At 39.2% G+C, this 15,624-nt stretch overlaps 2 protein-coding genes across 2 annotated transcripts in view; both read left to right on the top strand.

Annotated features, from left to right (window-relative positions):
* The first annotated feature begins 884 nt into the window (after positions 1-884).
* Positions 885-12,401, top strand: LOC6503594 (probable E3 ubiquitin-protein ligase IRF2BPL). The gene is made up of 5 exons (XM_001964062.4): positions 885-1,117; positions 1,237-2,691; positions 9,995-10,084; positions 10,353-10,999; positions 11,060-12,401. The coding sequence occupies exons 2-5, from the start codon at positions 1,725-1,727 to the stop codon at positions 11,198-11,200; spliced, it is 1,845 nt and encodes a 614-aa protein (XP_001964098.1). The 5' UTR covers positions 885-1,117; positions 1,237-1,724; the 3' UTR covers positions 11,201-12,401.
* Positions 12,402-15,094: 2,693 nt separating this feature from the next.
* LOC6503596 overlaps positions 15,095-15,624 on the top strand; it is a 65,003-nt gene continuing 64,473 nt past the window's right edge. The window contains exon 1 of the mRNA XM_032452572.2: positions 15,095-15,406. The gene's annotated coding sequence lies outside the window, so the exon portion shown is untranslated. The remainder of the gene's footprint in view (positions 15,407-15,624) is intronic.

Genomic DNA, 15,624 nt, shown 5'->3' with positions numbered 1-15,624 from the left:
ACCGAAAGCGTTCTGAAACCCGCCCCCGCCACCGCCCCGTTCCGCTCCCACTAAGCCAACTGGATAATTGCATGTATACCAAAATCGTAAATATATATATTTTTGTATATATGTATATGTGTACATGGATGCGGTATGTATCTGGCAGGACGCACGAACTTACATGGTATACTTACTGTCGAAACTTTTTTTGCCGCCCCCTCAAAAACGCGCCCCTTTTTGCATGAACGAGGAGGGTTGGTCAGGGCACCGGCGGGGGGTGGTTGGGGGGTGGTTGGGGGCTCGTTGGGGGGACGGGGCAGTGGCGGCGTCGTCACTAGTGGGCGCTGATGGTCTTATTTTTTTGTTGTTGGCTATGACGTGCTGGCACGTACGCGCCCAGAGGCGCCAAAAAGGACAGCCCGCCATGGGCGTTGTTTCAAAAAAAATTATATTTTTAAAATAACCTTTTATTTTTAATACTTTATTCAAGCGTTGAAAAAGATTAAAGGTTTTATAAGTCACAAATTATTATTTAATTGCTAAAAATAAACCTGTAGCTTGCATTTAAATGGTACTCATTGAGAAAAAATATTTTGAATTTAAAAGGATTTAAATTTTGAAAATTTGTAACCCAAAATAAATCCATTTAATACTTTTTGGAGTCTACCAAGTACCCGTTAATGCTTAGAAACCCCATTAAAAAATGATTATACATAAAATAATTATTTTAAAACATTATTACTATTAAAAAGAATTAATTTTTTTTACATTAATTTTAAATTTTCCTATTAAAGTTGACAAAAGTGAATCGATAGCTGTCAAACGATAGTTAGAACCTGACCATCACTGGCAGCACAGTACATTCTAAAGAAATATCGATATATCGATAGAAGGGAATATTTCGATATCGACAGCACTGTGCCACCACTCAATACATACACCTATAAAACCAACGTCAGCGTCAACCACGGACAGTTTGAATGCGCGGAAAGTTTTGCGAAGCGGACAGTTTCGTGGCCGTTGTTTGTCGTTCTCTCTGGAAAAGTGAACAACACAGATATTGAAAGCGTGCCGAATGTTTTTTTAATGGAACAAACTGTGTGTTTGTGTGTTCCGTGTGCGAGCAACTAAAGAAGTAGGCGTCGAACGCGTTTACTCTTATTTTTTTTTATTATTATTTATATATGTATATATATATGTGTATATAAATATATGTGTATATATATAATTAAAATTTATATATTTTTTTTGTAGTGCAGCGCAGCCCGACACGGCATGTGCAAAGCAAGCAGTGTGCGAGTGTGTGTGTGTACGCGCGTGTGTGTACAACGAAAATATTGATTGATCGCTCAATCTTTGCCTCACCCCCCCTTTGTCAATTCGAATGTCTGCGAGAATAAAAAATCGGTTAAATCAAAAGCGATACACGGCTGAACCTAAAAAGAAGTGTCCAGCATAAGAGCGAGAAAAAAAATATACGAAACAGAGAGCGGAAGGAAGCCAGTGAGAGAGAGAGAGCGAGCGAGAGAGAGAGCAGCGCAAAAGAACAGTTAGCGTTTCGCGCTTTTCCGAGAGGACAGCGAGCAAGAAGAAGAAGAAGAAGGAATTCATTCCACAGAGTCGTCGCCGAAGAAGAAGAAGAAGAAGAGTGTGTGGTTGTAGCGGGCTTTCCAGGACCAGAGTCCTCCACCCTCCCTACCGCCCCCCTCCCACACACACACTATTTTCCAAAGGACAACACCATGTCACTGCAAACAAAACGACAGCACTGCTACCTGTGCGACCTGCCCCGCATGCCATGGGCGATGATCAGCGACTTCTCGGAGGCGGTGTGCCGCGGTTGTGTCAACTATGAGGGCGCCGATCGCATCGAGGCGGTGCTGGACGCCGCCCGCCAAATGAAGCGTCTCCATCCCGCCAGCAAGCGCGCCCACGAAAATGGCGAAGTGGCCGTCGTTCTCCAACAACAAGCAGCAGCCGCCCAGCAACAGTTACAACAACAACAGCAGCAGCAGCAGGTACCGCCTGGCTCACACAGAGGCGGTCCACCACCGGGCGGTGCACCCGGACCATCCGGCACCGGACCACTATCACTGGGCGCTGTTGTGGCAGCCGCCTCCGCTGCCGCCCACCATCACCATCACCAGGCGGTGGCCGCCGGAGCCTATCAGATGCCCGTGCCACGTATCGGACCACCGCTCGATTATCCTGTCAAGCTGGAGGATGCACCCGGCGGCGGTGTACGACCCGTTCGCATTTCACACATGAATCCCCTACATTTGCGGGGCGGCGGAGTTGCCGGCGGCGGTGGTGGCGGTGGCGGTGGGGGCTCGGGTGGCGGCGGAGCAGGAGCCGGAGGAGGAGCATCGGGAACCGCCTTACCACCCGCACTATCGGTTAACCTCAAGAGGCCGCCGTCGGACGACGTGGACGTGGATGTGGCCCAACAGAATGCACATGGCATACCGCCGGATAATGCGGCGCCACTGTCGGCTGGAGTTGGAGGAGTTGGCGGCAATGGTCCGTCCGGCGTTAAGAGGAGCGCCATGGATGATCCCGCCGGTGGTGGCGGGGTGCGACCGCCACTAACACGCGGCGAATCTCTGCCAGCAGCGGTCAGCTATGTCCCGGAACGTCAGCTCGGCGGATTAAGGGATAAGCAGCAGCCGGTCCGGGCGCCCAGCTTCGACGCCTCGACCTTCAAAGCAGGTGTGAAAAAAAAAAAATTTACTTTATTTTAATTACAGTGGGCCTTGGCTAAGAGGGAAATTCCAGAATTTTTATTCCAGAACAAGTTCATTCGTGAATGTCACATTTGCAATATTCCAGTTGGTTCTAATTGAACAAGTTTAAACATGATTATCACAGTTTTTAAAGGCAGAAGTAGTTATTTTCCTAAAAAATAGACTTTTCTTTAGAAGTAATAGTTGTATAAGTTAGTGGAAAAGTGGTTCCCATTTCCTATCACTTTTCCAGCATTCCAGTAATTCCAATTGATCAAGTTCATTCACGATTATCACAATTTCTTTGAAAAATAGATCCGATTTCTTCAGATTTCTCCGATTTGTCATTGAAGCCAATTGGAGGAATTCTTGGCTTAAATGACAGTCTCAATTAGAATTATTCCCCCTAATATCTCACAATTTTTTTTCTTACTGGAAATATATATAATTTGATCTTTAAAAAAAGGTAAAAAAAAGAGGGATTTTTTTTATCGGTGTTTGTTTATTCTGGATTTCCGTTTTATGGCATTCGTTTGTTTAGGGGGAAAAAATGTTAAAGGAAAAAAAATGAAATGTGAAATGTAAGCAAAAAAAAAAAAAGGCAATTTTTTTATTTTTTTTTTTTGTAGTTTCCCATTTGATGGCGTCCACTGTATTTGTTTACCGTTTCGTTTGGGGAGAGCTTGTCCCGAAAGTTGGGGTATGATCGAGCGGGAGAGAGAGCTATCTCGTTCGCGTTAATGAGAGTGGGAGCGCGATACAGATAACTGGAACACACACACACACAGTACAGATCCAGATCCAGGCCAGAATGAGGCAGCGTGATTGCTATTGCTCTTCCTTATCGCTCCTGCCTAGTATACATATGTGTATATATGTGTGTGTGTGCTTGAACTGATAAGCGGGGTGGAGAGATTTGATAACGGGGCTTATCAGCAGGGCTGCTGCAGCAGCAGCAGCAGCTTGGAAGAGCAGCCCTCTTCCAGATGCGTGTATCTACACAACACATACATATAGAGGTAGGGGGGAGGGTGGAGGACAAAAAAAAAGTAAAATTCAAAACGCATTTTGCAAGCAACCCTCCAAAAACCAGAAAAGGAGCTACTGCGGCTGGCAACCCTTCGTGCCGCCGTCAAAAGGCATGCGCACAGTCAAATATATAGGGAAAATATTAAAATATACAATACATACATAAAATATACATATATACAAATACAAATATATATATATATACTTATAAGACGTGCAGGAACAAGCACGTACGTAATCGTAAAAGCAAAAACAAAAGGCGCAAAATAAAAAGGGCGGCCGCAGAATGTAATAAAAACAGAGACGTGCAAAAATCGACGCCGACGCTGACGCTGACGCGATGCTCCACGACTGCCCCACGTAATGCTCCCCCTTTCTCTCTCTCTCACTCTTGCTCTGGCTCTCTTTCGTTTTGGTCTTCTTCTTCTAGAAACCCGTTTCGGCGCCCAGTGACGTAGGCAATGGGGATTGTGGAGGTTAAACACCTTTTAAGAATTTTTGGCTCTTTATCTTGCACTTCGTGTGTGTTTGTTTGTGTGTGTGTGTGTGTTTGCGTTTTAGAAATTGTTACCCCTTTTGGATACCAAACTACGCCACTGTTACTGTTTTTTTTTTGTCTGCCAGTTTTTTTTTTTTTGTGTCTTGGCTGCGCGCGCAAAACGTCATTAAACTTGTTTTGGTTTTGCGCTGCTGGTGCTGTTGCTGCTTCTTCTTCTGCTTCTTCTTGGAGCGTTTTCTGCGCTGTTTTTACGCTATGCGATAACAAGTTGCACACACACACATACAGATACATAAACACTAAAAGATACAGATACAAACCAGAGTATAGATAAATTTTAGTTGGTATACGAATTACGGAACGAGCTGCATTGACATAAAAAAAACAACAAAAAAGCATGAGATGAAACAGCAACAGTGGGGCCAATATCACTTCTAATTGTTAAAAAAAAAAAAAAGAAAAAACCCAGTGTGCCAATTTTGTTATTTACGTTACGCTGCTGCTTCTGCTTCCTCTTCTCTATTTGAGTATGAAAAAAAATTCCCAACTCGAATATATACATATATATATATATGTATTTGTATGCTGCGTGTATATATACTAAAAATATAACAAACATTTCTCGGTGTACAGAGAAAAAAATTGTACAAATACAACGTGCGCGCGCGCTGCCTCCCCCTTTCTCACTTTTTTTTTTTTTTTTTTTTTCATTTCATTCAGCGCTTCGTGTTGCCGGCAAAAGTATGTATCTGTATGTGTGTGTGTGTGTGTGTGTGAGAGCTCCATTCCAATGCGTTTGGCAGGAATTTTTTGGTTTTTGGAATGAGAAGAGTGCAGCGTGTGCAGAATGTACATATCTTTCGTCTCCATCTCTACCTCTCTCATAATTAGAGATTGCGTGCAGTAGCATCGGTAGAGCATCCTTGTCTTGTCGGTGCAAGTGAGATGGCTAGTTGCTAGTAAACCGTTAAACACGTGAAACTGCCCGTTGGGGCGGTGACAATGGGCCTGCCTCTGTCGCAGGGACTACACTTGCGTGCAAAAAAATTATTTTTTTTTTTGTAATTGAAACTAACAAAAAAAAATTCAATCTAAACAATGTCAATTAAAACGACAATGTATTTTATTTTGTTCTGTTGATAAGAGCAAAAAGAAAAGTACAAAAACCTTGCAGAATAGAGATACAAAAATATATATTAAGTATCTATATCTACTCTCTACATAGTATGTAGTTAAAAAAAAGATATAAAAAATGAGAAAAAGAATATAAAAAAATTAGATTTCTAACATAGTTCAAACTCATGTTAGGATCGAAAAAACCAATTTTTAAAAAAACAATTTTTATAAGGGTATTTGAAGCTTTCCTTTCATCCTCTTGGTGAATGTGAATGAGGTTGATGGTGGAGCTATTTTTTGTTGGGTTACTTCCGAGATAAGACCACCGAGCAAGTTATCGACAGAGATTGCGCCAGCGTACCATATCTTATCTCAGGGTATCTCAGGGACCCGACCATGTGGTTAAGTTGATAAGCTAAGCAACTGCTCGATAAGACCCTGGGGCCTTAAGCCCCAAAACATGCGACCGTCGACCCACACAGCACAGCAAATAAACGGAAAGAGCAGCGTCCTGTGTGCGTAAAGTCGGTCTAATATGTCTGATATGATATGTTATCGCTACTGATCGATTACTGATGGATAGATGTCAGTATAAACAGTATGGATTTATCAATATTTGTATTTTTTGTATTTTTATTTTATTTTGGGGATTTTTTGGGATTTTCCATTCATATTTGTTTGTTTTTTTTTTTTTCAAATACTTGCATACCAGACGCCGCCGACGACGACGACTATTTTTAAAAAGTTTTCCCATGTTGATAGGCGGCAACCCAGAAATAAATTCTTGAAACTGAGATAACGTTTAAAATTCTATGCAACTGATTGTCAAACCTTATAAATTAAAAAAGAAATGGGTATTCTGAATAATTTTCAAAATTATATTTTTATAGATTTTTTCGTTAAAAAAGTGTAATTTTGAAGGTAATTAAACTTTTAATGATTGATTTTTAGGTTTGACAGTTTCCTGGTGGTTTCGATGAGATAAGCTCTTAGTTTCAGTGTATTTCTTGGAGAGATATGGAAAGTACAGGGTACACAAGATACCGCTTAATTTTGCTTAGAATTCCACTTTCGTTTGCTCTTGGCCGTACTCTATACACACAGCTGTTTTGTTTATCTTATCTAAAGTTGTTAAGTGGCCGATACCGATGCCGATGCCGACCGACCGACCTCCTCATTCCAAAATACATAAGTATCTATATCTTATCAACCAGGGCCAGCTTTGACTGATAGCGTCGCATTGTACCGGGTCGAAACGAAACCATTTCTCCCCTTCCCCCAATTACCTATTTAAAGTGAGTGCATCCTGAGGGAAATTTGTTTATTTTTCATTAGATCGCCGGCTCTCCGACCTCTGTCCTAAAGTTTTCCACTTCAAATAGACAAACACACAGATGTTATAGAGGTTATTTCGACTTTGATGGTCGAGAAGCACTCGAAAAATTATTCCCCACCATTCGTAGGGCTTCTAAAGTGTTTCTTACATATTATTTTTATTTATTTGGAATTATTTTTATAGCCAATTATGAACCTAAATAGCTATCTGGGTCTCAAGAATTGCTGTTGGGCATTAGGTTACAAAATATAGATAAATAATTAGATAAAATAATTATCTTTGAAACATTTTTCAACCATTAGACCTTATCTTTTGGGGAATAACATTAGTTATTTTTAAATGGGTCTTAATTGTCATGTGAGTTTACTTATAATAGAAACTCCAGTGTTATAATAATGTACCAGACTGTAGTAACTGATTATTTAATTCCGCTTATTTTTTAAATAAACAATTTATATCCCAGGGGGGTATTTAACCCAAGGGGACTCATATTTAAAAAAAATTAATAACTTTTGTAGGCTCCGGGAAATAAAAGGGTGTGGTATTCGAAACACCCACCACCCATACACCCACCCACCCATTCATTCCAAGTATATGTATTGTTTAAATATTTATTTGTTTATATTTTGTTGGTTTTAGCTCGAAACACGCACACTCTCACCTTTTTTGCGGTCATTTGTAAATACATAGTTTGTCAAATGATTCATTTTCGCCAGCGATAGTAGTGCGAAAAAATAGGAATACCAAAAAATATTCCATAGGAGGGAAAAAAAGAATCTTCTCAGCGGAAAAACTAAAACTAAAATTCTATTAATAGTTCTCGAATTCGTATTCGATACTGAGAACAACTCGCTTCTCGCCAATTTGTTTGTTTTTGGGCTTGAAATGTATGAAAAATAAATAAACATTGGGGAATCGGGAATATATATATGTACATCAGGTCTATATACAAAGTTCCTTCCTTTTCGGTGCATGAATAAGAAAAAGTTGTTTCAAAAATAGAATGCAACGAAGTTGCAGTCAAGTTTTCAATTTACAGTGGTTCTAGAAAAATATTTATTTTATCTACAAAAAACTATTTATTTTTAAAAAGTTAATTTTTTCTTTGGATTAAGTTAAGTAATAATTATTTATTATTTAGTTTTGAAAAAGTATGTGACCCACTGTGCCGGGCACTTGTAACTGCAGGCCAGCTATCTCGCTCTGACCTTTGCTATCTCTCCACTACTTCTCAATGGGCCGACGAGCACATGCAACTGCAACAACTGCACTAGGATGACAGGGATGGGCAATGGCAAGGGAAGATGAACGAGTGAGTGAGTCAGTGAGTGTTGGGGCTAGTGATGGGTGGGTGGAAGAAGAGGATAGTTGACTTTTATTGTTGCTATTGCCTTTTGGTAATGCTGTTTTTGTTTTTGTTCTCCACTCTGTGCATGCAAAATATAAACAAATGCTATAAATACACACGCACACAATCATACTTGTTGGGGCCACACAACACGTCTTCCAACCCCTCTCTCCGCTCTCTACGCTCTCCTACCATTTCTTCTTCTTCGTCTTTTTTTTTCGCCAATTTAGCCAGCGTAAGCAATTCAGTAGAGGGTAGCGGGAGTGGGACAAGAAGAGGGAGCTATCCCAGCGAGTGGTAGAGGGAGCAAGCAACAGTTTATCAAATAAACATAACAGCACACTCGCATGTGAGCCCCATTTCGTATGCAGTCCACTGTACGCCGCCGGCAAACTGACAATTTGAGCAATGTGCCATCACTGGTTGAGCATACAAATTAAAGCTTGTCTTGTCTTGTCTTGTCTCGTACACTTTTTTTTGCTCTTTTTTACTCTTTACTTTTTCCCCCATCTATGTATGTTTTTTTTTCTGTTTCAATATCAAGCAAGCAGTAGCTACGCGTGCGCGTGCACCGCATACGAAATAATAATTAAATAGTCTCCACAAAAAAAAAAAGAAATGTAGTTAACAGAGTGCCCCATTACAGAGGCAGTTAACAGAGCCCCCCGCTAACAGAGTCGCGCGTAACAAGCCCCAGAAGAGAGTCAAAACAAAACTGAAATGAGCGCCGTGTGGTATACATACACGATATTGCATGCTGGCATGCAAAAAGCAAATGGGGGCGGGGGGGCTGTGGGTGGAGAGGGAGCAAGCTAGGTCGGGGGAGAAACCGGCTATCTGCAGGCTATCCGGCCCTCTCTCTCTCTCACCCCTCTCTTGGCCTATCGCTGTGACGTATGCGCAGCAGAAAACTCGTTTTCTCATTCCATTTCGTTCTGGCTTTCTGCCAACTGACGTTTGCAATTGTGGGGAGCCGAGAAGAGGAAGAGCAGACGTGGAATAGGAGCGCCAAAAACAAAAACAACAAAAAAACAACCAGCTGTGAGAGCGGCACAGTGGGGCGAATCACAGATTAGGGATGGTACAAAATAATAATTCTTTTATTATTAATTGGGAATAGTTTCTAAATAAAAATGATACAAAGAAATATAAAAAAAAAAAAAATATTACTAATAATTTTATTTTTAAGATATTTTTGAACAAAAATATATATAGAAAAATTAATAAATAAAAAAAAATACGTAATGACAGTGACATGCAATCGTATCGTGCGGCTGGCTGGCGATTGTGCTGCGGCTGTGACGTCACATTTTATGGCTCGCCGGCGGCTGGTGAATGAAACTGGTTGTACATGTTGTTGTTGTTGTTGTTGTTGTTAAGCCGGTTGCCAAGTAATATATGTAGGCATGTACTATATACTCATATATATATATATATATGTATATATATAAACAAGATAGAAACATGTTTCGTGCCAAGTTCTAAAATTACACAGCCGAGTAACCGAAACAAAAACAAAAACAATCGCAACTAATTTTCATTCGCAATGGCCGGAGTAGGAATAAACAGAAAAAAAAGAAAAACAGAAAGAATTTAATTCAATTTTTTTTTTGATTCATTCGCATGAAAAATCAATAACAAAAAGGCGTGAATGAAAATTAGAGGAAAGGGGAAAATATTTACAAAAATATTCAAAACACGTTGGGCGTGGAAATTGTAGCGTAAATATTTATTTTCAGAATTATAGTATAAATAGAGACATTAAAATAATAGATTTATTTTTATATTATTTTGTATTTAGTTTTTAACAATTTTTAATTAAATATTGAGCGAAGTACCAGCTTTGGGCCAAGGTCTGCCGTTCATTGCACTTGAGATCATTAAAAAAAAATAAAAAAGAATACAGAAACCAAATCCAAATCCAGCTAATCCATTCCCATTCTCCGATCTGTACATTCCAGAACACATGTCCCCGGCCAGCCGACGCAATGGATCGAGCCCGCCCTCGGGGCCCATGCCCCCGCGCAGCGTACACTCGCCGAACAGTTCGGGTTAGTTTTTCTCAAATTTTTCATTTTTTATAAACTTTTCTAGTTTTTCTTATGATTTAAACAAAAAATGCCTTGAGACGTTAAACAAAAAATATAAAAAATAATTAAAATAATTTTTTGTATAAAAATTTTTTATTTTTTAAATTCTATTTTTTAAAACAAGATTGGGGATCAACTTTGAAAAAAATCCTAGGAACCAAATAAAAGTTATTTAATAAAAATGAAAAATCATATTTTTAATTTAAAAATTTTCTCTGCATACTTTTAGGATCCTCATCGGGTCGCCGTTCTTCGGGATCACGTCATGTGTCCAGCACTACGGTAACTAGCTCCGAGGTGGGCGGCTCCAATCCCAGCCAGGCGGTGGTGGCCGGCGGCCTTGGCGGCGCCGGTGGAGCTGGTGCCGGCGGTTCACTGGGCGGACCGGGTGGCGCCGGCAGCGGACAGCTGAGCAGTTGCACCAGCGGCGGACCCAGTGGCGGTGCGAGCGGCGGCAGTGGCGGCAACGGAGCACCCGGTGGTGCGTCCATGGGCCCCAATTCGGTGGCTGGGGACGGCAGTCCGGCCAGCGGCGGCAGCGGCCCGTCCGGCAGCAATGGCAGCGGAGGATCGGTTAATCCCGGACCAGGCAGTAGTGGCAGCCAGGGAGGCGGCGGCAGCGGCGGCGGAGGAACTCCACTGACCACACCGGGTGGCGGATCGGCGGGCGGGGGCGGCCTGAGCGGAGGCCCGGGTAGCAGTGCCGCCTCGAATTCGGCAGCCGCAGCGGCGGCAGCAGCAGCCGCCCAGAACGCCACGCTGAAGTGCACCCTCTGCCAGGAGCGACTGGAGGATACACATTTTGTGCAGTGCCCGTCGGTGAATCACCACAAGTTCTGCTTCCCCTGCAGCCGCGAGAGCATCAAGCGACAGAATGTAATTACTTTTTAATTAATTTTCCGATTTATTTTCTAAGAAATCTTATATTTTTTGCAGGGCTTGGGCAACGAGGTGTACTGCCCCAGCGGAGATCGATGTCCATTGGCCAATTCGACGATACCGTGGGCCTTCATGCAGGGCGAGATCACCACCATCCTGGGCGAGGAGGTCAAGGTGAAGAAGGAGCGGGAGTCTTAATGTCCGTTTTACTGTAAGAAGCTGCGCAGAGCTTTGGAGAATTTTTGAGAAGAGAACCGGGTTCGTCGCATCCGAAGGCGAGTCCTGGCTTGGAACACACACACATATAGTCCCTAGGAATATATCCTCCTAATCGTAGGGGATGGGACTAAATTTTATTTATTTTTTTTTTTGTAATTTTTTATTTTAATTTTTTGTGTTTTATTTTTTTTTTTTTACCAAGGCGGTGACATCAGAAATAAATTATTTCTGAACTTGTCCATGACGACCGACCGAACCAAGTAACAAGAAACAAAAACAACATCAATTTTGTAGACGTTTAAGAAGAAAGTGTAGAGAGAAGAGTAGGGGGAGAAGATTTCAAGAAAGAAGAAAGCAACAAGCTGATGAAGAATAGGATAAAATACAAGACCAGCATGAAAGTCCGCAAAAGGTGAAACAGAAAATAAACAAAAAACTAAAAATAAAAACAAAAAAACACCAACAATGTTGAAAAATTTGAAACATTTTTTGTAGCATACTTGTAGGCGGCGTTGGGAAGAAATTGTCCAAAAGAAACACCAACAAAAAAAAAAAATGAAAAACTTAAGAAAAAGCAAAAAATCATGCATACGTAGCCAAGTGAGAAAAAACTTTAAATATTTCTTAATTAAACAAAAAAAAAATACAAATCTTAATTGTAGCGGAAAAAACACAAAGTAAATGAGAAAAATAAGAAAATACACTTGCTGGCATTAGAAGTAAAGTCCTTTTTTTTTTTTGAAATACGAGTATACTTTAATGCAAAAAAAAGTAACAGAAAAAAAAGGAAATAAGAAAGAAAAACCTATATACTATACTATAACTATTAATTCTGTTATTTAGGAGAGCGATTTAAATCATAAGTTACACTTAGTTCGTACTAATTAATTAATTTATTTCTATACATGTTGCCTAATTTACAAAAGAAAACTACACTACACTATATCCCTCAAAAATCTATATCGTAAAGCTAAAAAAAAGTACTTTTTTTTTTGATTATTTTTTATTTTCATAAGATTACATTTTTTGTATTTAAAAAAAGAGAAAAGAAAAGAAAAGTAATTTAAAGAAAAACACGGAAAAGAAAGAGAGAAAAACAGTTAATATGCTAAAGATCTGTAAATACGTATGCATACCACATAATCGGAATATAAAATATATACAAATATTTAATAATATAGAAATATATTTAATGTTGAAACAGAATTTTTGGCGGCAAAAAAAAAGCAAAAACTTTTGCTCGGGGGGTGGGGGGAGGTGATCGATCCCACACCCAGAAACCACCCAGAAGAAACACCGAAAGGAATTTTAAACAGACTTTTTAAACTCGAAGCGAATTAGCCAAGGCTTGAGGCCATTAAGGGCCCACAAATGGTAATATACACAAAATGCAATATTTGTAGCTCTAAACAAAAACAATTTGGTGGAGTTGAAAAGACTCCTGAAAAAAAAATGGAAACATTATAACTGGACCAACCGATTGGAAGAGCGATAACCGAATGGAAACAGAATGGCGGGTCGATATGTTATCGGACAATATCGGTAAAATTATCGGACTTTTGGTCAAAAATGTCAACTGTACTTTTTGCAATTCCTACTAAGAACTTACATTTCTTGGCGGTTTTTTTATTTTTAAAAACAAATATGCTTATTTTGAAGCATTAAAAATAAAAAAAAATTTGTAACGCAAGAGAAATTGCCATTTTCTCAGTTTACTTTTTCAAAATAAAAGAAATTAACTAATTTCTGCATTTAAAAAATGATAAAATGTAAACGAAATTTCCATTTTTTTGTTGGTAGCACAATTGATTCGTTTTTGAGTTGAAAACTTTGCGACTTTGGGCACACATTGCGAGTGTATCGATGAAAAATCGATAAATTTGTTTAAAACAGTGAGTGAAAAAACTCAAACAAACGTGTGGCCAAGGTATACATTTTGAACTTTTTGATTTAATATTTAATTATTTGTTTATCCACCCCTTTCCCCAAACAGAAACAAAAAAAACCAAGCAAAAACGAAAAAATAATCGATAAAGAAAACACATTTTGTGATATAGCCTAGCAAGAACAGCAACAACAAGAAGAAGGAAGCAAGGGAGGTCCTGGAAATCGGAAAAAATAACTTGATTGGAAAAAGAATGCGGAATCTAGATGAGACGGATGTCCGACAAAAATTTTTTAAGGTTCCCCATGATTTGGAAAAAAGAAACAAAAAACGATCTCAGACAAGGGGTTGAAATCTCAAACAAAAAGAGAAAAAAAGAAAATGAAAATTTAAAACAATTTAAAAAATCATAAAATAGGCGAATACCAACGTTTTAGCAATCTAAGTCTAAGAAGGAAACTAATCGAAATTTTCTTTACAACAAAACTAAAGTAAACTAAACTAAATATAAAAATGAAAAACAAAATAATTAATAACGTTTGTAAACTTTGTGAGTGTGTGTGTAAAACAGTAGTGCTATAAAAAAAAAACAAATCCAGATATCCCATAATGCATCAGAACCCTATTGAAGTATCGAGTACATACATTTCAATATAAAACTAAAAAAAAGAGAAAAAAACAAAAAAAATATGAAAATATAAACTATATTTGTGTGTTTGATGTCATTTAACTAAATGTTAAAAAGAAACCAGTCAACTAATGATCACGTAATTGTATTGCATAGCCTAACATTTTTTGAACGATGCCGAATAAGTAAAAAAAAAATCAAATCGATTTAGCATGAGTATCAACTTTATACTACATATATGTATTCATATACATAAATATATATATTTCTAACACACTATATATATATATATGTGGTAGAACTAGCAAAGAGGCGGAAAAACATGAAACAAAAATGCGGAAACGGAAGTTGGCAGAACGATTGATTAATCAATCAATCAATCGATTGATTCGAGACGTTGATAACGGGGCAAAACAATTCAAAGTAATATAAAAAGTCATGAAAAAAGTTATGACAGCGTTGGCTGTTTGTGTTTTTATTGTTTTGGGTGGGATATATATTAAAAAGGGGATTATGGATTTTATGGTTCTTTGATTTTATAAAAAAAATATAGCATACATTTGTGGTGATGAACTTTCTTGCCTTTTCTCTTTTCTTAAATATATTTTTTTTAAGTTGATTGCATTTTTTATATATTTTTATATTTTAGTCTACTTTTAGAGTCAAAAAATTTTATTTTTTCTTAAATCTTGGAAAATTTTAAAGCCTACATGGCGTATGATTTATATTTATTATATGGTTTCAAAAAGAAAACCTTTAAATATAAAAGAGATTATGTTTTGTGTTATATTTTATAGTTTTTGGACGAGTTTTAATCAGAAAAGGAAGAAATCAATTTTTTAACAGACACCAGGGCGTATGAGTGATAAATATTAATCATACGACATGTGGGCTGGCAGAAAATTTTGAAAGGCCATCTTTAGCACATTTTATCGATAGGTATTGAAGCGATAGATTTTTTTAGTCATGAAAGGATAACTTATTTATAAAAATATTATTAATTGAAGTGGTTTTTTTTATATTTTATATATAAAGTGTCCTAGGTAAGTATTAAATTTATAAACTTTGCTGTGCAAGTATTTTAAAGAATATCCCCAAGCCCGCCTTTTTAATTTAAACTTTTTAAAAGTTCCACCTCTAAGTATCCTCCAAAGCTTAGTTACAGTATATACGAATAGAGGTCGCTTTGCTGCGCAGAGAGCAGTGGAACATCCTCCCTCGCTCTTGGCTCTCCCTCTGTCTTCAGGCCCGGCAACCGATGGGCTCCAATGTTTACATTTTAACGACCTGCACCCACACAAGCACACATACACGGCATAAGAGAGAGAGAAAGAGCGAAAGGCGACAAGAGTTCGTGCTCGTGACTCTTTTTTTTTCGGCTGCTCCTTCGGGCGGAGGCTCTCAGCTGCTGTGGCCGCTGATTGCGATTTCGATTCCGATTCTGGTGCTGCTACTGCTATTGCTGCCGCTGCCGCTGCCGCTGCCAACTGCTGGCGCTGCTTTCACCGCCGCCTTCACACAGTGGCTCCGTTATTTGTGCGTGCGCGTTGCCAATAAACGGGCAGCGGCCTCTGCTGGCGCAGCCAATTTCGTGTGATAAAAAAAAAGGATGTGGACTCCGATTTAGACGTGTTTTTTGGCGTGCGTGTGTGTGTGTGATCCCCTTTTTCCGGTAAAATTTCAAATTCCACTTAATTTTCATTTCATCTTCGGCTTATCAGATTAGATCTGTGGTGGTTGTGATGCTGGTGTGTGTGTGTGTGCGATGGCCCTAAAATGTAGGCAACCAAAAGTGTTAGGCAGCCAGCTTCCTCTTCCTGCCTCTCTCCCGACATTTTCCTCTCAGTCACTTACGGCCGTGCCACAGCAGCAGAGCAATGTTTTTGTGTT

Source organism: Drosophila ananassae, chromosome XL (genome assembly GCF_017639315.1).
Source record: "Drosophila ananassae strain 14024-0371.13 chromosome XL, ASM1763931v2, whole genome shotgun sequence".
Lineage (NCBI taxonomy): Eukaryota > Metazoa > Arthropoda > Insecta > Diptera > Drosophilidae > Drosophila > Drosophila ananassae.
The sequence above is the reverse complement of the archived record's forward strand: the minus strand, read 5'-3'. Positions and strand labels throughout refer to the sequence as shown.